Source organism: Rhincodon typus, chromosome 34 (assembly GCF_021869965.1).
Source record: "Rhincodon typus isolate 14 chromosome 34, sRhiTyp1.1, whole genome shotgun sequence".
NCBI lineage: Eukaryota > Metazoa > Chordata > Chondrichthyes > Orectolobiformes > Rhincodontidae > Rhincodon > Rhincodon typus.
In genome coordinates this window covers 6,539,989-6,567,431 of record NC_063365.1, presented here as the reverse complement: position 1 = coordinate 6,567,431, position 27,443 = coordinate 6,539,989, and the positions used below count along the sequence as shown (strand labels likewise).

Sequence of the window (27,443 nt, the reverse complement as noted above, 5' to 3'; positions counted from 1 at the left end):
TTCTATGAAGTCATTTCATCTAATGAAGTAGCAGCACTCTGAAAACTTGTGATTTCACATGAACCTCGTATTATGTGACTTCCTGCTTTGTCCACCCCAGTCCAACACTGACACCTCTACATCATTGCACTGGAATGCCAGACTTGATTTTGTGCTAAAGAGTTGGGTTTGAACCCTTGAACCTCAAGCTCTGAGGTAAGAGTGCCTGCTCCTGAGAACACACCTGTATCAATGCAAGGTGAGGATATTCTCAAACTTTCAAAACCCCAACTCTTTATTCCTAGGAGATGTTTTAATTTGTGTTGACTGGAGAGTAAGAATCATGTAACAGACAAAAGCAGAGAACCAAAAGTCATCAACATTATTGTGAAGGAAGGTAACACATTTGGAGTGTACTGCATTCAACAATATAACAGCAAAACGATTGAGGTCAGTGTCAAAAACACTAGGCTTCTTTGATTTACTGAATTTATTTCTAACAGTCTGGAATGTTAAAAATTAATGCAGAACTAAATACAGTATGTTGTCCATTCTCCTGCTGAATAAAGTAAAACACAAACTATCTGGAAAATAGGCCCAAAAACAGTGACATCCATTTTTAATCTTCTGTGTCTGACAGGAAAAGTACAATTTTGGCACAAGGGGCTTCATAAAGAGGTCAGTCACATCTCACCTTCTGTTGAGGTAGGGTCTGCAGAAACAGCAGCTCCAACAGAGCAATGGGGAAGAACACAATCAATGATTTAAGGTGCTCCGCAAAAGAAGCAGAGGAGACATGAGGATTTTGTTTTTTAACGCAGTGAGGAGTTGTGATCTGCAATACAGTGCCTGATTGGAGATTCAACTGCACCTTACAAAAGGGAATTTAATAAATGCAACAAAAGTAGGGGTTCTTGCGGTACAGTAGTAGGGACCCTATCTCTAAGCCAGGAGACCTGGGTTTAAGTCCTAACTACTCCAGAAGTACATAACAGATTGATTAGGAAAATATCCAAACAGTACAAGGGGAAACAAAATACGGGGTATGGGTAACAAGAGAGGTGAGGAACTAGCTGATTGGCTTTTTCAAAGAGAGAGCACAACCACAATGGGCCTAATGGCCTCCATCTGTGCTGTGAGATTCTACAACAACATATTATCGATTTTCAAAAATGCCTAACGCCACCTTTTCTGCACTAAAGGGAGTGGTCAACCTGTACATCAGTGAAGAAGCTGGATACCTGGGTAGGTTGCTGCAGCTGTGCTACCCTAAATCCCCTTCCCCTCGAAGAGACAGGTCCCTTTCCCTCCCCCCTCCATTAATTGAATTGCAACTTAATCAGACCCCAGTCCGACAATTAAGGAAGTGTTTTACAATATTTACTTTCATAAATCCATCTCCAAATGGAAGCTCCTGTGTCATTTGGGCCAAATCCTCCCCTGAAACTCATGAAAAGGTCCAGAGATTCCAGTCAGGCAAGGCAGGGAGCTGGGCCCCAATTGTGGATCCACTGCAGGCTGCACGTGGCTGCTGACACTTCCCTGAGAAACTGCTTTGCTTGTTAGTTGCACTGGCTATCCTCTCTCCCGAGGCACCCAGTGTAAATCCATGGCAGATAGAAGGGATACTGACTTCCCCCCAGACATTTTAACTGTGTTCGGCCTGTTTGTCAGGTCCAGCTCGTGCACCACAGACACCCCCAGCACAAGCTCACCCAGTGGCAGGGCCTTGCAGGGCTGGGATTACAAAATCAGCTGTAGGCCTGAAGCCTGACTCCCTGACTTCTGGCTGCCACTGACCACAAACGAGCCAAGGATCCAGGAGTTGGCTGAAAGAGAGAAAGGTCTGACTCACCTTCTTTAGGCCTTTCCTTCCCAGGCTGTCCTCAGATTGACCAAAGCCAATAGTTAGTGAGAAAGGCTCACCGTTACCTAGGCCTTGACGCTTTGTAGAGTAGCTGGAGGACAATGAGGCAGGAGGGCCAGAGATATCTCATGTGATGAATACTAGGAACGCCTATGGCGGACACAATGATAAGTGGAAACTCGACATTCAAAGGCTTCAGCCTTGTCTTGTCACTTTGTAGCTGGGTAGCTGTGGCACTCGGAGGGATATGGGGGCAGTGATGCTCCCCGCAAAGGTTCACAATGTGCTAACTGACTTCGCTAAGAAACATTAAAAAAACCAACCTGTGGGTTCCAAAGGAGAAGAAACATTTTGATACAGATAAAGAGATTTACGCGACATAATATAAGTAATGCAGAGAATGGGGTGATTCCAACAGCCTGTAATCCTGCGGCGTGTCTGCACTTGGCGATCCGTACGTCATTTATCGAATGTGGCCATATTTGTACCTCTGGGTTCAGACAGAATTGCGACCTTCTCATCATCAGGTCTACTAATCAATGCATAGAGCACTGCTGAGGTTATATAATAAAATTCGAAAGAAAATGACATGATAAAGACGTAGAAATTTGTGGCCAAGATCCATTCACAGATGGCTCCTATGTGTTGTTTCTTGGTGTCTGGATGGACAAAAAAGGCCAAATCTGGAGCAGAGTTAAGGATAAATCGCAACAAAGGGCTGATTTATTGTTGAAGAGTAAGCACCAGTATCTCCCTCCCTCCCTCATCGCACAATTCCTCGACCCACTCCATTTCCATTGAAGAGATCTCCATGGTCCAGTCACTGGGGGACACATTCCTCACTCTTCTGAGATTTGGTCATGCTCTGACATTGATATATACACAACTGAGCTCTACACTTGTCCTTGTATCAGAGTATCTCATTCATGTGAAAATGTCTCTGGTTGACCTGCCCCTTGGCCCAGAGGAAAGAGAAAGAGGAATTTGATGTAACTAATTGAGTTGCTATGATCAAGAATGCACTATCTCTGATCTCCTTGTCTCTTCTTCTCTGCCTCTCACTTCTCTTCCCCCTCTCCTTCCCATTCTTTTACCTCCTCCTTGCCCATCTCCTCTCATTTTGTCTCATCACCTTCCCCTTCCTTCTCCTCATTGCTCCTCTCCCCTCCTCTATCTCCTCCTCCCATCCTTGGTTCTTCTTTCCTCTTCCTCCCCTTCTCTTTTCATCTCTTCTTTCTCTTCCCCTCCTATCTCCTTCCCTTGCTCCCTGTCCTCTTGTCATTCTTTGAATCTGCCAATCGAGCATTTCTAATTCCAAATTCTCAATCATTTTGCATCGGCATTCCCATAAGGAAGCTGGGTGAATCCTGAGTGTTTACTCCCTCTGTTGGCAGTCTCCCCAGTCCCCACTTGAATGAAGCCGGTAGCTTTGTGTGTGTCCTGCTGCTGCCAAACCCTCTCTGTGAATTTGACCGATTCTGCCGCTGGAAGCAACTGGTAAATGGGATTGGGACTGAGCATCAACTGTGATAGTCAGGGAGCTATTCCACCAAAGGAAGCATCACAGTTAAACACATTGTAAAAACTGAAAGAACAGCAGTTGCTGTAAATCAGGAACAAAAACAGAAGTTGCTGGAAAAGCTCAGCAGGTCTGGCAGCGTCTGTGAAGAAAAAAATCAGAGTTAATGTTTCAAGTCCGGTGGTCCTTCAGTTCTGAGGAAGGGTCAACGGACTTGAAACGTCAACTCTGATTTCTTTCTTTACAGATGCTGCCAGACCTGCTGAGCTTTTCCAGCAACTTCTGTTTTTGTTCCAGTTAAACGCAGCCCTATCCTGATCTGCCGTCCGTGTACAACTACAGCCTAGCAGCACTGACAATCGCAGATAGTTTTATTTCTCCTTCCAGGCCTACATGGGACAAATGAGACAAATCAATTGAAGAATGGGAGATCATGACAAGAGCTGGGAGAATCTGTTTTCAAAGAAAAGAAAAATGAATTATATGGAAGGAGCAGGACTTGTAATTGGCCGGCTCTTTCAGAGAGTTATAATGGGCAATAGGCTGAAAAGTCTCATGATTCATGTTCATGATTCTTTAGAAACACGCTCTCCAGAACCTCTCTCTGTTGTTCTACGTAGTGGCTGGAAGCAGTACTAGAAAGCAACCTCAAACATGGACAGCCAAGACCAATGAAGGATACAGCAAATAGAGAAGACCACTTGGAAAATGGTCAGAACTGCACGTAGAGGCGCCAAGAAGCACTCCTTCCCTGTCAAGTGGAGCCTGAATGTTAACGCTGTCTGTAAAATGGTATAAATGCAACCACTGACAAAACACAGTGTGGCTCCAAAGTAGTGTAGCACCATGAGAACCGATGGCTGGAAGAGAAGCAACTCATGTTAGGGCAGCCAAATATGTCATTTCATTACCAATACAATGTATTCAAATCCAAAGTAAATATCACCAATGCACAAAGTGGCGATTGCAGCAAATCCTAGAAGAAGTGACTTACTGTTAAGTTGCGTTGAGCTAATGAAAGAAAAGAATTTGTCAAGTACCGTTCATCTGACCAACCCCTCACCTTCCATCCTGCCCATGCCCCATCCTTTGTCATCATTCAAGCCCTTCCCATCCCATTTCCACTTTCTCATTATTCATCATGTTGATCTCTGCCATTCCCAATTGCAATCCCAATCCCCTCCTCTCGATATTCATAGACCACAGCCCCCCGACAACCTGCCCTTCAGAATTTCCATTTACTCCACTTCCCACCCATTTTATTGGTAGAAGTCTTTAAACCAGGGACAACTAAGTCCGTACAGTGCAGCCCGAGTACTTTGGAGAAATGGTCCCAGGGCCTCCCTGATCAGTTCTTCCTCTACAACCAGGAAAATGCCTGAAACCAGCAGTTTGTAGAATGAGTAACAGCACAGTGTTAGCTAATAGAAATTTCTGACTAGCTACAGGTGAGGGAATGGTAACACCATTTCAATCACTAAATAACACACACACACACACACACACACACACACACACAGACACACACACACACAGACACACACACGCACACAGACACACACACACGCACACAGATACGCACACAGACACACACACACACACAGACATACACAGAAAAACTCTTTCACACACACACATACACACTGACTCACACACAGTCAGACACAGACACACACACACAGACACACACACAGACACAGACTCACACACTTTCACACTTTCTCACACACACATATTCTCACAAATACACAGACACTCACACTCTCAGATTCACACTCACAGATACACAAACGCACACCCAGACAGATTGAGTCACTCACTCACATACAAACAGGAAGAGTCACAGATGCACACACACACACACGCACACACACACGCGCGCACACACACACACACACACACATAGAAAGACAGGCAGAGTTTCACACACGTACATGCACATGCTCACACAAACAGGCAGTCACATGCAAACAGATGAATATAATTCACACGTCTATAATCACAAAACAAGCACTAACCTCTATTCATTAACCAAGGAAGAAAAACACTCACAGCAGAGGTGAATTGCCACAATTGCTCCAATGACGAGAGATGTTAGTTGAAAGGTTAGGTTAGAGAAATTGGGCTTTTAGTTTTTAGAGCAAAGGGGATTGAGGGACACCTTGATTGAGGTGTACAGGTTGTGACAGATAAGGTTAGGTAAGGAAAGCTGTTCCCACCATCTGATGGTACAAGGATAAGGGGACAGAGATTGAAGATTTTAGGAAAAAGATGCAGGGGGAGTTGGAGGAAGAACTTCAGGAAGTGCAGAACTTCAGGAAGTACACAGCAAGTGTCATTTTATTCTTTCACAAGATGTGTGACCGGTAGGGCCAGCTTCTCTTGCCAGTCACGTGAGTTGATTTGTTCTGGTTGGTTTCAACATTCCTGAGGGTCATTTGAGCTGCACCTCTGCAGGCAAGTGGTGAGAATATGATGACGTATGCCTTGTATGTGGTGGGCATACATTGGAAGTCAGAAGGTGAGGTCTCAGTTTCTGATTTGCTTTTGCAGCCTCAGTATTTATAATGACTAGTCCAGTTCAGTTTCTGATCAATGATAATCCCCAGGATTGTGGGGATTCAGTATTGGTGATGCCATTGAAAGGCAGGGGGTCATGGTTAAATTCTCTCTTGTTGCAGATGGAAATTGCTTAGCACTGCTGTGGCATGGATGGTACATGCCACTTGTCAGCCCAAACTCGGATATTGTCCTGGTCTTATTGTATATGGATACAGACGGCTTCAATATCTGAGGAATCGCGAATTGTACAATCATCAGAGAACATCACCTTTTCTGACCTTATGATGAAAGGTGGATTATCGATGAACTAATTGAACCTGGGATACTCCCCTGATGAACTCCTGCAGTGATGTCGTGTGACTGAGATGATGGGCCTCCAACAAAGTTATCAAAGTTTATCTGGGGTAGGTCATAATATGGAGTAGAGGCAACAGTCAGATCATCCTGCTCTTATGAAAGGGGCTGAGTGATCTACTCCTACTGCTATGTTTGTTTGTAACAAGGTCCCTCTCCCTTTGTGCCAGGTATGACTCGGTTTTGTCCTGATTCCTATTCAATTTTGCCAGGGCCCCTTGGTGCCACACTTCGACAAATGTTATCTGATGGAAACAATAATCACTCTCACTTTCCCTCTAGAGCTCAGTTCTTTTCTCCATGTTTCAATGCGGGCTATAATGAGGTCAGTAGCCAAGTGGCCCTGGTAGAATTCAAACTGAGCATCAGTGAGCAGGTTGCAGCTGGGCAATTGGTGCTTGATAGCACTGCTGACCAACCCTTCCATCACTGATGATAATCAAGTGTAGACTCAACAGGCAGAAATTAGATTTGTCCTGCTTTTTTTGAACAGGACAAACTTGGGCAACTTTCCACATTGTTGGGTACATGACAATGTTGAAGTTGTATTGGAAGAGTTGAGTTGGTTCCGTGCATGAGTCCTCAACACCATTATCAGAGCCCATAGCCTTCCAGCACCTTCTTTGTATCACATGGAGTGAATCAACTTGGCTGAAGAGTGGCATCTGTGATGCTGGGACCTCAGGAGGAGGCTAAGATGGAACATGCACTCAACGCTTCTAGCTTCCTTTTTACACTGATGTGCTGGCCTCTCCCATCATTGAAGATGGAGATATTTGTGGACCCACTTCCTCCTGTTATTTGTTTAATAGTTCACCAGCAATCACAACTGAATATGGTAGGGCTGTAGAGCTTAGATCTGATCCTTTGGTTGTAGGATCAATTAACCTTGTCTATCAAATGCTGCTTCTGCTGTTTTACATTGCTAGGCAGATGCCTTAGCTGTAGCTTCACCAGGTTAATTCCTCATTTTTTAGATGTGCCTGGTATGCCATCCTGCACTCTCCATTGAAGCAGGGTTGATCCCCTGGCTTGATGGCAATGATAGAGTTGGGGGAAATGCCAGCTGTGAGGTTACAAATTTATTTGAATAAATTCTACAGCTGCTGATGGCCTACAGATATTTGTGGTAGCCGGTTTGGAGCTGCTAGATCCGTTCTGAATCTATCCCACTGAACACATCAGCGGTACCACGCAAAGCAATGGAACGGACCCTCAATGTGAAGACAGGACTTTGTCTCCATAGGAAATTGTATGGTGATCACTCCTACACAGACACATGCATCTGCAACTGATGAATTGGTGAGAACAAGGTCCAGCAGGTTTTATCCTCTGACAATGGAAAAACACTCACACATTTTAGTAACAAACACATTAAAAGGTTCAAAAAGGTATGCATACAATTTGCAAGAAGTATTGAAATCACAGACAATATGACAGTGTCAATTATTAGTTTTTCATTAGTTCTCCAACATGGTTAACATACTGGACAACACAGTACCAGCAAATAAATAGAAACAAATGCTCTATTCTCCCAATGTTAAACCCCAATCACTGACTCCCTTTTACTAAAGGAAGCCAAATGCCAGCAGCAATCCAGAGTCCAAAAATATGTAGGTTAGGTGGATTGGCCAATGCTAAATTGCCCATAGTGTCCAAGAATATGCAGGCTAAGTGGATTAGTCATGGGAAATGCAAGGTTACAGAGATAGGGTAGGGGGGTCACTCTGGATAGGATGCTCTTCGGAGGGTCAGTGTGGACTTGATGGGCCTAATGGCCTGCTTCCACACTGTAGTGATTCTATTATTCTACAATCTTTTGAATATATCAACTGCCTACGTTAAGAGGTGAAAAACGTGGGTTCATAATCTAGCTCCTCAGTAGGGTGGCCACCCTGAATAGAGCTTATCATTCTCACCCTGCAATGAACCATCTGTAGTCCCATCACAGACACAAGCACTTACATTACAGTTTCCAGCGATGAAGCCTCCTATGGAGCCAAAGAAGCCTATAATCATAGCAGCCTTACTCAGCAGAGCCTCGTCTACTTTCCGTTCCACTATCTGAGCGTGTCGGAAAATGCACACCAAAGCAACTGGAAGAATGAGAGCATGGAGCAGATTAACAAATGGGCTACTCTCCCTAAATTCACACCATTTATCAGATGCTGCCTCGTGTACTTACTTCTTGCAAATTTGACAACAGTTGGATCCATTTAGTTTAGGTTAGATGGGCTTCAGATTGGTTTCACAGGTCGGTGCAACATCGAGGGCCGAAGGGCCTGTACTGCGCTGTAATGTTCTATGTTCTATGTTCTATGTTCATTGAAGTTTACAGCACCGAGGGAGGATATTCAACCTATCACTTTGCTTGGGCAACCTAATTACTCTGTAGTGACATTTGGGTCAAATATTCAGGCATTATTCCTTTAAATGAGGTGATGACATCTGTTTCAACTGTGACAAACCATTGTATGTTCTAATAAACCAACTCAATGGATCATTAGTGCCAAAACAAACTAGTTGGACTTCATCAGAAATGATGAAGGGTCTAGGCCCGAAACGTCAGCTTTCCTGCTCCTATGATGCTGCTTGGCCTGCTGTGTTCATCCAGCTCTACACCTTGTTATCTCAGATTCTCCAGCATCTGCAGTTCCTACTATCTCTAGTTGGACTAATTATTGGTTTCTGAGCTGCAACCCCTACACATTTCTATGTGTATGTGCAATGACTCTCCAGTAAAGAAATTCTACCTAAAATAACTTCTCACTCTGGTAGCAAGTTCAAACTTGCATCACTGAGTTTCCCTAGAATTGCTTTCTCCCCTTGTTTCCCTCTCAAAATCCTTCAGAAAAATCCATGAAATCTTCTCTTAACTTTCCCTGCTCCAGTGGAAGTAGTCCCAGTGCTTGGGAGCATCTCCATCTAATCAGTTTCTCATGCCCTCTGGATCCGACACCTTTCAAAGTGTCTTCCAGTGTATCTCCTTGACATGTCATTATCAGACCTGGTGGTACAGTGGTGATGGTGCTAGATCAAACCAGAAGCTGCTAATGATCCAGGAAATTTAGGGATTGAATCCCACCTTGCAAATTTGAACATTATGTGAATCACAGGAAGTCGACCAGCAGATTAAAATTAGGACAGCAAACAGTTTGGTGGTTGTTATTCTGAAAGACATGGAACATAAGATGAAGTCCTACTACAGTTACAAAGGGGTTTGGTGACACTACATCTGATGAATTACATATTTTATCTCCTCACTTAAGGAAAGACATATATGCTTTTGAATGAGTGCAATGAGGGTTCACAACCTCATTCCTGGGCTGAGGGGATTGTCCCATGAGGTGACATTGAGTAGATAAAGCCTATATTTGCTGGAGTTTAGAAAAATGATTGGTGATTTCATTGAAACATGAAATTCTTTGACTGGCACTGGGAAGTAGTTTTCCTTGGCTGGTGGTGGTCTTGAATGTATGGACACTGTCTCAGAACAAACATCTTGCCTTTAGGACTGAGATGAGGAGAAATTTCTTCACTCGAAGAGTTGTGAATCTTTGGAATTCTCTGCAGAGAATTGTGGTGCTCAGTCATGAATTATATACGAGACAAAGGCAGATTTTCAAATAGCAAAGGAATCAAGATGTGTGGAATAGCGCAGGAAGATAAAATCAAGGCAGAAAGGCAGTCATGATCATATTGAATAGTACAGCAGACCAGACCAAAACTTCTTTTACTCCACAGAATGGTACTTCCCATGGCATCGGAGTGAGAGCTATATTCTCTGCATGAGCAAGTCTTTTTTTCTTGTTAATTGAGAATACCAATATCTTATGCCAATTGGCACCACATTTGGTATGCCTTTGGATTTTGGAACAGATCAATCGTGAATAGACTGAGGCTACCTGAAACAGTTTAATAAACAGCCCTTACGCCAGAGAGAATGAAAATCTTTCTGCCATCAGTTTGTCATAGAGTTATAGAGTCATACAGCATAGAAAAAGGCCCTCAGCCCACTACGTCTATGCTGCCCAACAAACACCAAACTGCATTGATCCCATTTACCCACACTTGGTCCATAGCCTACCATGCCTTGGCATTTTAAGGGCACATCCAGATGCTTCTTAAATGTTGTGACAGTACTCCATCAGCCTCTCAGACTGCACATTCCAAATTTCAACCAACCTCTGTGTGAGAATATTTTTCTCCAAGTTCCTCTAAACCATTTATTCTGCACCTTAAACCTGTGCCCTCTGGTATTAGACACATCAGCTATGGGGGAAAGGTTCTCACGATCTACTCTGTCTACGTCTCTCAGAATTTTGTATACCTCAATCAGATTCCTCCTCAGCCTCCTCCGTTCCAGGGAAACCAAACCCAGCCTATCCAGTTTCTCATCATGACGGAGACTTTTCATTCCAGGCAACATCCTGGTGGATTTCCTTGCACTCTCTCCAGTGCAATCACATCCTTCAAAAAGTGCAGCAAACAGAACTGCACACAGAATTCCATCTGTGTCCTAACCAATGTTTTATAATGTTGTAACAAGATTTCCTTGTTCTTATATTCTACAGCTCAGGTGATGAAAGCAAGCATTCTGTATTCCTTCTTCACCAGCATGTCTACCTGTGCCGACACCTTCAGGGATCTATAGATTTGTACACCAAGATACCTTTGTTCCTCAGTACTCCCTACGGACCTACCATTCATTGTGTAAATCATTCCCTTTTTAGACTTCCCAAAATGCATCATCTCACACTTATTGAGATTAAATTCCATTTGCCATTGCTCTGTCAAATTTACCAGCTGATCAATATCAGACTGTAGCCTGAGACCATCTCCTCACTGTCAACAACACCATCAATTTTCACGTCATCTGCAAACTTACTAATTATACCTTCTACATTCACATTGAAGTCATTAATGTACATTAAAAAAATCCCAACACTGATCAATGTGGTACACCACTGGTCTCAGGCTTCCAATCACAAAAACAACCCTCCACCATCACCCTTTACCTTTGATTTGCAAGTCAATTTCAGATCCAGTTTGCTTTGGATGCCAAGGGCCAGCTTCAGACCAGTCTTTTATAACCTTGTCAAAGGCCTTACTGAAGTCTATGTAAACCACATCCACTGCACTACCATCATCAATATCAAAAAACTCAAATTAGCAAAATCTCCCTCTAACAAATTGAGAGCTGAGTTCGCTCTGACTCCAGCCTGAAAGATAATGTGCGATATTGGCATGGCATGGTGGTTCAGTGGTTAGCACTGCTACCTCACAGCACCAGGGACATGGGTTTGATTCTACTCTTGGGTGACTGTCTTTGTGGAGTTTACATATTCTCCCCGTGTCTGGGTGGGTTTCCTCCGGGTGCTTGGTTTCCTCCCACAGTCCAAAGATGTGCAGGCTAGGTGGATTAGCCATGGGAAATGCAGGGTTACAGCGATGGGGGATGCTCTTTGGAGGGTTGATGTGAACTTGAAGTGCTTCCACACTGTAGGGATTCAATGAAATTGTTGCAAAAGTAGGGGCAAAGCACCACTCTGCAATGTGGCCCTTCCCAATTTAGTGTTTACCTGGAGATTAAGAATGTTCTGACGTGGAATTATCCAGCATCAATTTAGCTGTGAGAATGAGTTTGTCCCTGGCAAAGCCCCTCCACTGCTATCATTCAATGAGAAAGCAACACTTTACTATTGCAACCAATTCTAAATCAGCATACCTCTAACAATGGCAACCCATTGCTTCATCAAATCAAATCTTGAATAAAAAAGCCAAATTTAAAAAGCCATTCTGAATGAGTTTTATTTGCACAGTACATACTTACATAAAACAGAGACTGCATTAAGCACTGCGCTGTAGAGAGAGTTTTCAGGAAGGTTCATTCCACTGGTGCTGTAATGAATAGCAAAGTATGAAAAAGGATTGTTTGTTATTCATCAGGAAGAGAGCACAGGGACATGAAATGCGCACAAGTTCTGTAGTATCAGTGCAGCTGTGGATGAGATCACAGAATGCACTCTTGGATTGTACTTTATTTAGTATACTGTTACTGATATACCCCAGAAAACAATCACACAAGCCAACACACTGGCTGTTGGATAATAAGCCCCGAGCACTTGGCATTGTACAGAGAAATTACATTGTAAGAGAAACAAAGCTTTCATCTTGCACTCATCAGGGCACATGCAAGAATGCCAAGTTTCAAACAGTCACAACAATTTATATAACTAGAGGCAAGGGAGCTGACTAGCTAGCAGATTGACTCTGATTGGCCAAGCCTTTATCATGGCGAAAGGAGCAGGGATATTTTTGAATATTTTGCACATTTAAAGTGATGGTAGTACAAATATTTCATTTGCTTTTGTCACACATTCTGTAATTTCACGTCAAATGGCACAACCTATCCTGCACAAATCATCAGCTCTGGTCATGGGCGTATTGAGGAGGCAGAAACTGGAAATGGCAAGTGTTTGGGGCAGAAAAGGAAAATTGAGGGTTGAAGAATTTGACTTGTGCTGCTAACACTTCACAGAAAACTTTAATAACTGGAAACTCTGCTGACGATTGAGACTAGAACAGTATCCAATCTGCACATTAGTAGTCAGCTTCAGAACGGAACTGGTGTCATCACTGCTACTCAAAGAGCAATAGCTGAAATCATGTGATATTATCTTAAAGTAATTGAACTTCCTGACTTCTAACTGATGGATGAAGTTGAATGAAGAACACAGGAGCAGGATGAGACCATTCAGCCCCTCAAACTTGTTCTACCATTCTAAATAATGGTCGATCATCCATCTCAATGCCATTTGCCCATGGTATCCCATATCCCTTGATGTCAATGTTATCTTGAAATGTATTTATATTTATCTTGAACACAGCCCCGTGGGGTAGAGAATTTCAAAGATTCACCATCTTGCCTCAGCTTACCCCAGAAAAGTATCCTCCTTTCCTCTTTGGCCTTGTGATTATATGGTGACCCCTTAACTCTATCCATGTGCAATTTGGCTCAACTGCACCATATACTTCGCTTGAACTCATTACTGGACTTCTTAGTTAAAAAAATAAAAAAAAAGCTTGTATTTATATGTCCAGACCCGAAACGTCAGCTTTCCTGCTCCTCTGATGCTGCTTGGCCTGCTGTGTTCATCCAGCTCTACACCTTGTTATCTCAGATTCTCCAGCATCGGCAGTTCCTACTATCTTTGTATTTATATAGCTCCTGTTTCAGACAATGGGCTGCCCCAAGCCCTTTGACAGCCAAAGGAGGTATGTCTGAAGTGTGGCTGCTGTTGCTAGATTCATAATAGCTAATTTTTACACAGCAAGCTCCCACAAATACCAATAAGATAATGACTGGATAACCTCTATTTGTGATGCCTATTCAGGGATAATTATTGATCAGGAAGAGCTCTCTTGTTCTTCAAATTGGTCTCATGGGATCTTTTACATGGTAGACAAGACCTCAGTTTAACTTCTCATCCAAAAGGTAAAGTAAATACCTTATTTTTATGGTCCCTAATTCTAGTTTCATCCACAAGTGGAAACATCTTCTCTGTGTTGATCTCAGGAAACATTGTGATCATTTAAAGACTCCTATCAGGTCTTCTCTATCAAGAGAAAAGAGATTCAGCCTGTTCAAACATCCAGACCCTTCAGTTAAGGTATCATTCCAGTACATCTTTTATGCATCATCTCCAAAGTTGCTTTGTTCCTTTCACAATATGAATACCAGACCTAGACACAGTGCTCCAAATGTGGTCTAACCAAGGTTCTATACCAGTTTATCATCATAAACCTCTGTTCCCCTCTCCCTCATTTGCTTGGCAGCATTCCCTTTAAATGTATCACTATTTGCTTCAACCTCTTCCTGTGGTATGGAGTTCACATTCTCACTGTTCTTTGGGTTAAGAGGTTTCTTCTGAATTCCCAACTGGATTTCTTGGGATCTATTTTATATTGACAGCCTGTGGGTATACTCTTCTTTGAATGAAACTGAGGGGTCTTGACAAGGTGGTTGTAGAGAGGATCTTTCCTTTCAGAACTCAGGGTTGCTGTTTCATAACAAGGGGTCACCCGTCTATAGAGTCATAGAGTTATACGCACAGAAACAGACCCTTCGATCCAACTCATCTGTGCCGACCAGATATCCTAAACTGATCTAGTCGCATTTGCCAGCATTTGGCCCGTATCCCTCCAAACCCTTCCTATTCATATACCCATCCAGACTTGAACTGATGTTGTCTGAACTGCAAGCCCATGCCTCTGGATTACTGGCTCCAGCAGCATGAACAGTCTTAGACCCAAGACTGTAGTTGTGACTCTCTGACATACTTTTTCCCCAGGGTGGGGAATTTCAAGACCGGGAGTACACTTTTAAGGTGAGAGGACGGAGATTTAAAAAAGACATGAGGGGCAAATTTTTTACGCAGAGGATGGTTCACGTATAGAATCAACTTCATGAGGAAGTGGTGGACGTGGGTATAATTACAACATTTAAAACACATTTGGATAGGTACATGAACAGAAAAGTTTGGAAGGATGTGGCCCCTGAGCAGGCAGGGGGGACTAGTTTAGTTTGGGATTATGTTCAGCACGGACTGGTTGGACCAAAGGATTTGTTGCCGTGCTGTTTGACTCTATGACTCTATGAAATATTATAATTGTACCCACCTTCATCACTTCCTCTGGCAGCTCGTTCTATACACGCACCACCTTCTGCTGAAAAAGGTACTCCTCAGGTCCTTTCTAAAATTTGCCCCTCTCACCTTAAACCTATGCCCTCTAGCTTGGACTCCCCTAAACTAGGAAAAAGACAATGCCTATTCACCCTTTCCATGCCCCTCATGATTTTGTAAACTTGAACCAGCTCCAGGGAAAAAAAACCCAGCCTATTCAGCCTCTCCCTATAGTCAAACTCTCCAGTCCCAGCAAAATCCTTGTAAATCTTTTCTGCACCCACTCAAATTTAGCAACATCCTTCCTGTAGAAGGGTGACCAGAATTGCAAGTAGTATTCTAAAAGTGGCCTCAACAATGTCCCAGCACACCTGGCACTTTTCCCTGCAACCGCAGGAAGTGCTACACATGCCCCTACACCTCCCCTTTCACCCCCATCCCAGGCCCCAAGAAGACCTTCCACATCAAGCAGATGTTCACCTGCACATCTGCTAACGTGGTATACTGTATCCGCTGTTCCCGTTGTAGCCTCCTCTACATCAGGGAAACCAAGTGGAGGCTTGGGGACCACTTTACGGAACACCTACGCTCGGTTCGCAACAAACAACTGCACCTCCCAGTCGCAAACCATTTCAACTCCCCCTCCCATTCCTAAGACGACATGTCCATCCTGGGCCTCCTGCAGTGCCACAACGATGCCACCCGAAGGTTGCAGGAACAACACCTCATATTCCGCTTGGGAACCCTGCAGCTAATGGTATCAATGTGGACTTCACAAGCTTCAAAATCTCCCCTCCCCCAACCGCATCCCAAAGCCAGCCCAGCTTGTCCCTGCCTCCCTAACCTGTCCTCTCTCCCACCTATTCCCTCCTCCCACCTCAAGCCCCACCCCCATCTCCTACCTACTAGCCTCAATCCACCCCCTTGACCTGTCCGTCCTCCCTGGACTGACCTATCCCCTTCCTAACTCCCCACCTACACTCACCTTTACTGGCTCCATCCCCGCCTCTTTGACCTGTCTGTCTCCTCTCCACCTATCTCCTCCTTTATCCATCTTCTATCTGCCTCCCCCTCTCTCCCAATTTATTTCAGAACAGCCTTCCCTTCCCCCATTTCTGAAGAAGGGTCTAGGCCCAAAACGTCAGCCTTCCTGCTCCTATGATGCTGCTTGGCCTGCTGTGTTCATCCAGCTCTACACCTTGTTATCTCAGATTCTCCAGCATCTGCAGTTCCTACTATCTCTCAACAATGTCCTGTACAGCAGCAACATGACATCCCAGCTCCTACACTCAATGGTCTGAGCAATGAAGTCAAGTGTGCCAAATGCCTTATTCACCACCATGTTTATCTGCGATTCCACTTTCAAGGAACTATACACCTGCACCCCTAGGTCTCTTTTTTGTCAACACTCCCCAGGGTTCTACCATTAACTGTATAAGACCAGGATGAGGAGAATTTCTTTCTCAAAAAGGATTGTAAGTCTTTGAAACTCTCTTCCTCAAAGGCAGTGGAAGTAGAGTATTCGAACATTTTTGAGGCAAAGGTAGATAAACTCTTGATGAGCAAAGGGAAGTGAAAGGATACTGGGGTAGTGGGGAATATTGAGTAATCAGTTCAGCCATGATCTTGTCGATTGATGAAGCAGATTCGAGTGGACAATTGGCCTACTCTTGCTTCTCATTTGTATGTTTGTATGTTCTCTGTAAGAGGGAATATTCTTGTCTGTATCCATGCTATCATCATTTTAAAGACATTTATTAAATTATCTCTCAGCTTTCTTTTGTCAAGACAAAAAATGTCCAGCTTGTTGAATCTTTTCTGACATATAAGCTCTCACATTTCTGAGATCATCCTTGTAAATTTTCTCTGAACCCCCTCTAGTGCATTTATATTCTTTTATAGTACAGCAAACAGAATACACTCAGTAGTCTAAGTAACAACCTGGCACAACGTTTGTACTTTACACTTCACTCGCTTTGGTTAGTTTCATTCTTTTTTAAGGGCTTTCCAGGGCTATGGAACAATGTTGACCAAAAGGAATAGGAAAAGATTTAGGCCATTCGGCCCCTTGAACCTGCTCCACCATTCAATAGGATCATGGCTGATCCGACACTCCGCACGTCCACTTTCCTGCCATTTCCCTGTGAATCCTGATTCCCCGACTGATCAAAAATCTATCTACCTCAAAAAATATACACAGGGACTATGCCTCCTTCCCGACCCCCACTGCTCTCTGTGGCAAGGAGTTCTAAAGACTCACAATGCTCTGAGAGAAGAAATTCCTCCTCATCTCAGTCTTAAATTGGTGCCCTCTAATTCTGAGACTATGCTCTCTGGTCCTAGACTCTCCCATGAGGGGAAACATCCTCTCAGAATTTACCTTGTCAAGCCCCTTAAGAATCCTATACATTTCAATAAGATCCCATTTCGTTCTCCTAAATTCTAATGCGTAGAGTCCCAACTGGTTTAACCTTTACTTATAAGGCAATCTCTCATTACTGGGGATTATCCTAGTGAGCCTTCTCTGAACAACCTCCAGTGAAATAATTGGTGTATTTGTTCCATGAGACTCCTTTGTTCTTTCACTCAACTTGACCTGTATCTTCCAATAATGTGACTTTCTCGACCTCCTTATCCTTTCCACCTCTGGGAACATTATACATAATTCACCCCCACAATTATTTCTATGAAATTGTCAAATAGTACAAAATCATTGCATTATATACAATATTCATAGCCTTTATATAGGGTGGATCCATACTGTATGGGGTCATTTACTAAAGCTCTATCCTGATGGAAAGAGCCATGTAATACTTCCTAGCTCATTTGTGTCCTGACTTCCATTAGGAGAGCTCAATACTAGGCACACAGTTTCACAAAACATCTGTAACATGCAGGTTAAATCCACGACTGAAACAGTCTCCCCAGAAAAACAAGTCCTGCACTGTACACTTCTTATCCCATTACCAGTTCTTCTGAGTAAGGAGTAGTGGGATGGAGAGAGAGAGAGAGAGAAAGAGAGAGTGAGAGAGAAACAGAAAGTAGTGGGGTAGGGGGACAGAAAGAAAGAGAAACAGGCTGTTTGAGTTAGCTCAAGGTGAAAAAGATGAAAAGAGGAAGTAAAACACTAGGACAGAAATATCATTAAGAGGATTTGGGTCAGCATGGTGGCTCAGTGGTTAGCATCGCTGCCTCAAAACACCTAGGGACCCAGGTTTGATTCCACCCTCGGGTGACTATTTGTGGAGTTTGCACATTCTCCCTGTGTCTGTGTGGGTTTCCTCCGGGTGCTCCGGCTTCCTCCATCAGTCTGAAGATGTGCAGGGTAGATGGATTAGCCATGTAGGGTTGCAGGGAGAGGGTAGAGGGGTGGGCCTGGGTGGGATGCTCTTTGGAGGGTTGGGCATGGACTTGATAGGCCGAATGGCCTGCTTCCACACTGTAGGGATTCTATGAATAAAAAGAAAGAAAATCTTTATGTGGTACATTCATCATATGTTGGAGTGGCGAGACATATGAGTTATGATTGAATGGCAGAGCAGACTGAATGGCTTAATTCTCCTCCTATGTCTTATGGTTTTATGAAAAGATGCCCACCCGCCTTCCTGATCCTATCACAATACCCAAACCCAGTTTCCAATGTCAGTCTTCATCAGTCAGTGTGTAAGCAGATGGAGGAGGTAGGGAGGGAGGGAGTGAGGGAAGGCCTCAATATATCATTTTTAAACATTCTATTAGACCATTTTAAGGAGGAACTGGAGTTACTCAATATCTTTTCATGTGGCCAGAAAGCCACAAAGTGTATGAACAGCAAAAGAACATTGGATGATTATATGGACAAAAATAATGGTGAAAGGTAGGAGAATGGCACTGGGGAATGATGCCCATTTGAAGAGCTGGTACAGGCAGGATGGGGGGAGCCAAATGGCCTCCTTCTGTGCTGTAACACTTTTGTGAAGTGCAGCCAGTGTTGGGAGGAAGGTTCTATGCACACCGATGGGTATGACAATCTGCTTCCAGAAGCCTCTGCTGTGCACAACCCCGGAGTTCCACACTGTGGGTAAAACAATGAGAGCTAACATTGGTAAACACAGTAAGGTGTGCACTGCAATAGCCCACAAACAGCAACATGACAATAACCAGATAATCTGTTTCTGTGTCTTTATAATTGAGCGATAAATGTCCAGCAAGACACCAGGGAGAGTTGGCCTGCTCTTCTTCACCCTGAGATAACCTGTAGGAACAGAAATAGGCCACTCAGTCCATCAAATCTGCTCCACCACTCAAATTAAATCATAGCTGACCTGATAATCCTCAACTCTACTTTCTTGTCTTTTCCCCATGACCCTTGATTCCCTTACTGATTAAAACTTGATTTCAGTCTTGAAAATATGACATGTACGATCATTTATGTTCATCTGAGAAAGATGAATTGATGTCTCATCTGAAATTTGGCACTCTCTCAGTACTGAGGTAGCAGGCCAGATACAGTGTGATTTGGAACCACAACTTTTTAAGAGGCAGATTTGCTTAACACTGAGTCATAGCCGCCAGCCTTTTAAAATTGATTCTTTTAAGGAAAAAAGGACAAGTGTGTACAAATGCGAAATTAGAAAGAAAGGTGGCGAAAACAGGAGAAGATAAGAAATTGAGGCGTAAAAGTGGTAGTTTGGCCCAAACTGATGTAAGACAATAGGAGAAGGGGGACAGTAGGGTAGGGTGTGGGGGTGAGGAGGCAGAGAAAGTTTCAAGAACAATCTTTTTTTTGGAAGTTACATGAAATCACTGAGATTTGCCGAGGTCTGTTGAACATTGTTGCATGTCAAACTCCAAACAGGCCTTGTTTCAAGGCAGTCTGATTAAATTAGTGATATAATTTCATGTACAGAACTCAAAACAAGTCTCTAAGCCAGAAGGTCATGGGCTCATGCCACACTGCTGGATATTATAACAAAACCTAGGTTAACACTTCAGTGGAGAACAGAAAGCATACCGAACTGTGGGAGCTAACAACTTGCAAATGAAACCTCAGCCACAAGTGATATATTAAACATTTGATTTGATTTATTTATTTGATGTGATTTGGTTTATTGTCAAATATATTTTGTTGCAAAATGCATTGCAAAGTGTTGTGTAGTGTTGCCAGTCTCTGGCGCCATCTTAAAACGCAGAACATAAAGGCAAAAAAATAAAGAAATGACACAGTATGGAGCTGGAAGAACACAGCAGAACAGGCACCATCAGAGGAGCAGGAAAGTTGACATTTTGGGTTGGGACCCTTCTTCAGAAATGAAGTCCCGACCCAAAATGTCAACTTTCCTGCTCCTCTGCTGCTTGCCTGGCCTGCAGTGTTCTTCCAGCTCCATACTGTGTTATGTCTTGACACCAGCATCTGCAGTTCTTGCTATCTCTAAGAAATAAAGAAATAGTGTTCAACTTTACAGTTCTTCTTGTTAGGTGCTCACCCATGGGCCTGGTGGCCAGCCATGAGTCCTCCTTGCCATGCTTCCACCATTCTTTGGCACCATTTCACCTCCACCGACGCTCCCACCAATCTGAATCCTCGCTGGACCTCACCAATGCAGCCGTCACAGATTCCTCATTGGCCCAAACTTGACTATGCCGCTACCACAAGTCTGGTTCAGGTCCATCTCGCCGATGCTGCCGATGCCACCAGGTCTCGTACTGGGCCTAAACTTGCCTTGTTCAGGGGATGTGATTTCCAGTAAAGTACAGCAGAGGAGCTCTTTTAATGCAATAGCCAACATATAACCTTCAATCAACACCACTAAACTCAGACAAATGTTTATCTCTGATTGCTGTTTTTTGGACCTTGACATTTGAAAGATAGTTGCTGCATTTCCTCCTCTATAACAAAAGTAATTCAATGGCTTTCAAGCAGTTCAGGGGAGCCTAAGAATAGAGGATCCACAAGAACGTACAAGTCTTTCCTAAAGTGTGCAGTAGCACTGTGGTGTGGAGGCAATGGTGTAGGCCTAGTAATCTAACATCTGTCACTAATTGTATCGGGCTGTATGTCCAAATCCCACCATGGCAGATGGTAACAGTTCGAATTTAGTCAAAATACTGTGGAATTAAAGGGTCAGCCCCATGGTGAATGTTTGCTGAATCTTACACTTTTTTTGTCCTAAGTATGAGTTGCATCAGTTTTTTTAGTGGGTTTCCCATCGCAAGACTTGGTGAGTTTTCTCAACTTATTTTACCAAAGTCACCTCATTAACTACCAGCCCCTTCCCTATGGTGATCCAGTCGCCCAATTTTAGATTCCATCTTACCACATACTGTTCCCGGAACAACTCGCCTCTGCCTGGATATCTCAGAATTGACCTGTATGTTTGGCGTCTTTACAAACCCATTGTGCCCCCATACAAGTATTGTCAGTCTGGGGCTATCCTGCACAGCTCCTAAGATTTGACCCAGATATGGCAGATGGAAGGTGGGTATCAGAGCCCATTGAGCAGGCAGGGTCCCGGAGGAGCTGGTGGGTGGGATGGTGAAGAGCAAGGATGCCCTCTTCCCCAGGACCACCTCAAAAGGCCATGGCAGTCCAGTCTGAGATTGGCACCTGGGTCAGTGCAGTCTCAGCTATCTGGAGGAATTCCCAGCATGGGAAGTCGGTCAGTGAACTTTTCCACTCTGCCAATGCAAGTGCCACCATCTTCTCTCCAATACCTCTCAGTCTTTAATAGTCTAGAGAATGCAGGTCCATTTGCCCAATCTCTCTTTGTAGGACAGTCTGCAACCCTTTGTTTAACACACATTCTCCCTAGATTGTTTTGCCAATTCCTTCACAAAAAATTGAACATTTACTATTTTCTTCCAACTCGTCATACATAATCTCGTTTGTATGATCAGGTTCACTCCCACTCTCTCCCTTGGGCTGAATGTCCTCAGCATTGGCGTCCATTTTAAGCCAAAGATGACCTTCTGGTCATTTTATAATCCCAAGCCAATATTTTCCAACTCCATGTCATTACCTTTGTGTCTGCACCAGCTGATACACTGCTGAAATGCTTGTCTATACCATTATTATTCGCAAAGAGTCATACAGCACAGAATCAGTCCCTTTGGTCCAACTCGTCCATGCCGAACACATTTCCCAAATTAAACTAGTCTCATTTGCCTGTGTTGGCCCATATCCCTCTAAACCTTCCCTATTCATGTACTTGCTCAACATGTCATTTGAATGTTGCAACTGTACTTGCATGCACCATTTACTCTGGAAATTGATTCCACACAAGAATCATCCTCTGTGTGAAAAAAATTGACCCTCAGGTCCCTTTTAAATTTTTCTCCTCTCATGTTAATAATATACCCCCTAGTTTTGAACTTCCCACTTTAGAGAAAAGACCTTTGCTATTCACCTCATCTATACCCCTCATGATTTTATAAAACTTTACAAAGTCACCCCTCAACCTTCTATACCCCAGGGAAAAAAATGAATTAATGAATAATTTTAGTCTCATGGGTATTTTACAGTGTGTTTGACAACCACTATCCAAACAACCTTCCATCCTCTACCCTCCAAACATTTCAGCTCATCCCAATCTCATTTGTGTTCCTAGCCCCAAACAGCATGGCAAGACAGTCATACTGTGAGCCTGGCTTCTCTGGCTGAGGGGGCAAGGTGCAAAAAGGCAAGGCAGGGGTGCAGTGAGGATCCAGGTAAGGTCAGAGTGAGTGACCACAAAGAGACCAAGCGAGAGCAGCCTGGAGATGCAGCCTGGTCTAGTCCCTGAGCTGTCCACGTGTGTTCCTGAACACACAGTGTCCTTGCTGCAGTGTTACAATAATGGATGCCAGTGCATCCTGAGGTGCAGCACTGAATTGAGAAGCTTATTGTAAGTGAATTGGCAATGTACCGTGATGCTGCATATATCGGATGTTGGTGTTCGGAGTCCAGTACGGAGATCCTTCAGAACAAATGGCGAGCTGAATCTGCCAGGTCTCCTCCTGGATTACCATGCAGAAATTGTGGACACTCAGCTTCTTAGGGCATTTGGTAAGATTGGAAGCAATGAGGCAAGTTGTTAATAAGGCCTCAGACCTCAAGCTAGGCCTCACCACACTTCTCGCCCAATTCCGCCACTAATCTCACCATGGCGCTCAGATCCCTATCCCCACCCTGAATAACCACAGCCAGTTCAATAAGAATCTGGATCACTGGTGTTCTTCAGTGAGCAAAGTGGAAGGAAGGGAAGGTTTAGAGAGTGAGTGAGGATAGGAGTCACAGGTGTCTCAGAACTAAAGGCAAAGGAAGTGATGACAGCTGTAGAGACAATAGGTCAGGGACAACGTTAACACCAGAATTATATTCCGCTTTCAGATTTCCAGGACCCACAGTACCTTACATATGAACAAGGAGCAGGAATAGGCCATTCAGCTCTTCAAGTGTGCTCCACCATTTAATACAATCATGACTGATCTGATTGTAACCTTAAATCCATATTCCTGACTACTCTTGATAACCTTTCACCTGTTAGATTAACAAGAAGTTCTCCAACTCTTCCTTAAAAATGTTGAATTGAAAAATATTCTGTTAGTTTCCCTGATTGCTTGCTGTAATTTTGCTTTTGTTTCAGTCCCTCAGCATTTTAATCTGGCCTCCTGCACTACAACCCCGTGCCAGATTTTCCTTCAGTGTATACATTGTGTTTTGTGCCTCGTGTCTTTTCGTGCATTTGGTAGAAACACAGCACCAAAGGAGGCCATTCAGCCCATTGTGGCTATACCTGCTTTTTGAAGGAACTAAAAGGAAGTCAGGAGTGCACAAGGACAGAGAATTCGAGAAATGCAGAATTCTTGTATGGGATAAGTGGCATGGAGATTTCAGATATGGGTGGAGGTCATGGAGTGTTGAGGATGAGATGATTGAATTTGCGATAAGCACAGAGACTGCTGGAATTACTGTTAGAGGAGATTGCAGTTACTGTAAAATGCAGAAGTAGGAGAATGTACTTATAGGACAACACAGTCACAGGAGAATGAGTTATCAGGGAATGCTGTTACAAGAAAATACTTGTAGGAGAACACTCTAACACTGTTATGAGAGTGTTTACATAGGAACAGAATTATAGAAGAAGGCACAAAAACAGAAATTGCTAGAAAAGCTCAGCAGATCTAGCAGCATCTGCAGTGAGAAATCAGAGTTAACATTTCGGGCCGAGTGATCCTTCCTCAGAACGCTCAAGATGAAGGCATCTATCTTAGAAAGCAGTTACAGAGGAATATTAGAATGCAGGTATAGGGGAATTTTAAAAAAATTTCTTTGTTCATTTGTGTGATCAGGGTGTTGCTGACCAGGCAGCATTTATTGCCCAAATGGCATTTCAGAGTCAACCACATTGCTGACGGTCTGGAGTCACATGTAGGCCAGACCAGGTAAGGATGGCAGTTTCCTTCCCTAAAGGACATTAGTGAACCAGATGGGTTTTTCCTGACAATCAACAATGGGTTCACAGTCATCATCAGATTCTTAATTGCAGATATTTATTGAATTCAAATTCCACCATCTGCCATGGCAGGATTTGAACCTGGGTCCCCAGGACATTATCTGGGTCTCTGAATTAACAGTCCAGCGATAATACCACTTGGCCACCACCTCCCCCACAGTAATAGTAGAATGTACTTACAGAAGGATGCAGTGTAGGAGAACAGAATTACAAAAAAAACAGTTTAGGAGAACACAGTTACATGAGAACACAGTTACATGAGAACGCAGTTACAGGATAATGCAGTTATACGAGAATGCAGCCAGAAGACATCGTGTTTAATTAGACTGTATGAGGATACAACAGAACACAACTACAGGAGAAAACAGTTGTAGAACACAGATCAGGAGAATATAGTTATAGGCAGATGCAGTTATAGGAAAACACAGCTACAGGAGAACAGAGTTATGAGTGAATGCAATTACAGGGCAATGCAAATACAGAAAAGTACAGACATAAGATGAAGCTGTTACTGGAGAGCATTCTTTTACCTCAGTGCAGATAGTTGAGAGTGCTGTAATAGGAGATCACAGCTACAGGAGAATGTGGTTACAGGAGGACACATTTAGAAAACCTTGCAGTTTTATTACAACATTGTTAGAGGAGGAAGCTGTTATTAGAGAACACAGTTAAAGGAGAACACTATTATGAAAAAATGCAGCAGGAGAACAGAATTAGGGGACAGTGCAGTTTTATTTAACTGTAGTTGGAGGAGAATGCATTTATGTTAGAACATGGTAATAGGAGATCGCAGTGACAGGAAAGTGCAGAAAAGGAGAGCACACATATAGGTGAACACAGTTATGAGAAATTCAGTAACAGGGGAGTGGAGATACAGGAGAACACAGTTATGGAGGAATGCAAGCAAATGCTAAAAGTAGTTTAAAATCAAGCAATTACTTGGGAGAATTGTTCTACCAGAGAGTAGTTATACAGTAATGCAGTGAGAGGAGAACATGGTTACAGGAAAATGCAGCTGCAGAACACAAAGAGCTGCACTACTTTGTTACATTGTAGATCAGTGAGAGTGCTGTTATAGAACACAGATGTAGGAGGACACAGATATAACACAGTGTGGAGCTGGAGGAACATAGTAGGCCAGGCCATCAGAGGAGTAGGAAAGTTGATGTTTCAGATCGGGACCCTTCTTCAGAAATGCTGCGTTATCTCTGACTCCAGCATTGGCAGTTCTTATTATCTCTGTAGGAGAACACAGTTATGGGAGAGAGCTATTGGACAAGAATTCACTTATAAAAGAACATATTTATACGGCAAAACAGTTACAGGAGAAAGTGGTTATAGAAAAATGCAGTTAAGGAAGAACACAGTTATACAAGACTACAGTAATAGAACATGTTAACAGGGGAATGCAGTTACCAGTCATCACAGTTAGAGGAGAATATGGTTAAAACTGAATGTTGTTACAGGAGACCACAGTTGCAGGAGCTCACAATTTTAGGAAAATTGTATTACAATAGAGTGCAGTTTCAGAATACAGGACAGTGCAGTTTTGTCACAGTGCAGTGCAAGGAGAATGCAGTAATGGGAAAGTGCAGTTAAAAGAGAACACAATTATAGAAGATCAGAATCTAAGGAGAATACAGTTACAAGAAAAGGCAGTAATAGGAAAGTGCAATATAGGAGTTAGAGGAAAATACAGCTATAGCAGAACACAGTTATAGGAAAGAGCAGTTCAAGGATAGTGCAATTACAGGAAAATTCAATTTCAGGAGAACACAGTATCAAGAGATTGCAATAACAGGTCAGTTCAGTTGCAGGAGAACATAGTTACAATTGAAAAATAAAGAACTGCAGATGCTGGAAAACTGTGCTTTCTCTTCACAGATGCTGCTAGACCTTTTGAGTTTCTCCAGCAATTTCTGTTTCTGTTTTAGTTACAAGCGAACACAGCTTTAGGAGATCTTAGAAAGATGATTGAAGTCCCGGGACAAATGTTATGGATTGAGAGTCCTTTGAATGTTTGCAAGGGTGCAGTTCCATGCAAGTCATTTCCAGGGCATGTTGGACAGGGTCGAGTGGGATGCACAGAGTGACGGGTTGATGTACAGGATTCCAGGCTCAGATGAAAGGGCATAGACAGGGAATTACATAATTAGACAGTAATTTTTAGGATCACACTTGTAGGATCATTGAGCCCAAATCTCTCTTATAACCTGCTTTCTGTAATCAGGGTGAAGTTATTACTATGACAAAGTCATTATTTTATTAAATAGTGTAAAACTCTAACAAACCTTCCTTTGTGTTGATAGCAGAACTAAGACTGACTGATGAATGAAGGAAGACAATTGATGGAGAACATCGAGGTGGCCATGGATACAGCAAACAGCAGATTACATAGTAACCTGAGATTTGTCTGTTTCAAATTAAATCTGTTCTGGCCTCATCGTCAGAATGTCAAGTACATGCACAGAGCACTGAGAGGCAACAGCTTTTCCACTGCGTCTGGGTGCAGCTGACTGCAGACACATGTCATTCCATTCTGTCCATTGCACTCAGCAAACAACAGGAACAGCCCTCTGTGGCTCAGGTCCATCAATTCACTCTGTCACTGTGAACTTGCACACAGCCGGATCCCACAAACACACATGCACGCACACACACACACGCACTCACACACACACACTGCGTTGCTGTGATCCGCAGCACACTGCCTGGAGCTGATTCAATAATAACATTTGAAACAGAATTGGATAAATATCTGAAGCGAAAAAATTCACAGGGCTATTGAAAAAGAGCAGAGGTGTGGGATAACTCCCCCAAAGAGCCAACATTGGAATGATGGGCCAACTGGCTACCTCTATGCTCCATCACTCAATAGGAAGGACTTTCCCATGTGCATTGGGACCACATGGATCTGCTAGGCCCCTACCTCCCATGAGCCAGACTAGACGGAGCTACTTTTAAATGAGGACAGCTCCTGATCCTCCCAGACGACAGCCAAG

General features: G+C 43.3%; 1 protein-coding gene across 1 annotated transcript in view; it reads right to left on the bottom strand.

Annotated features, from left to right (window-relative positions):
• Positions 1–451: 451 nt before the first annotated feature.
• The window catches only part of si:dkey-228d14.5 (uncharacterized protein LOC796266 homolog), a 63,788-nt gene continuing 36,796 nt past the window's right edge, over positions 452–27,443 (bottom strand). Inside the window, exons 4-7 of the mRNA XM_020520426.2 lie at positions 12,115–12,182; positions 8,247–8,377; positions 4,048–4,225; positions 452–2,529 (exon numbers count right to left, since the gene is read on the bottom strand). Of these exons, the coding sequence (XP_020376015.2) occupies positions 2,306–2,529; positions 4,048–4,225; positions 8,247–8,377; positions 12,115–12,182 (601 nt within the window). The 3' untranslated portion in view covers positions 452–2,305. The remainder of the gene's footprint in view (positions 2,530–4,047; positions 4,226–8,246; positions 8,378–12,114; positions 12,183–27,443) is intronic.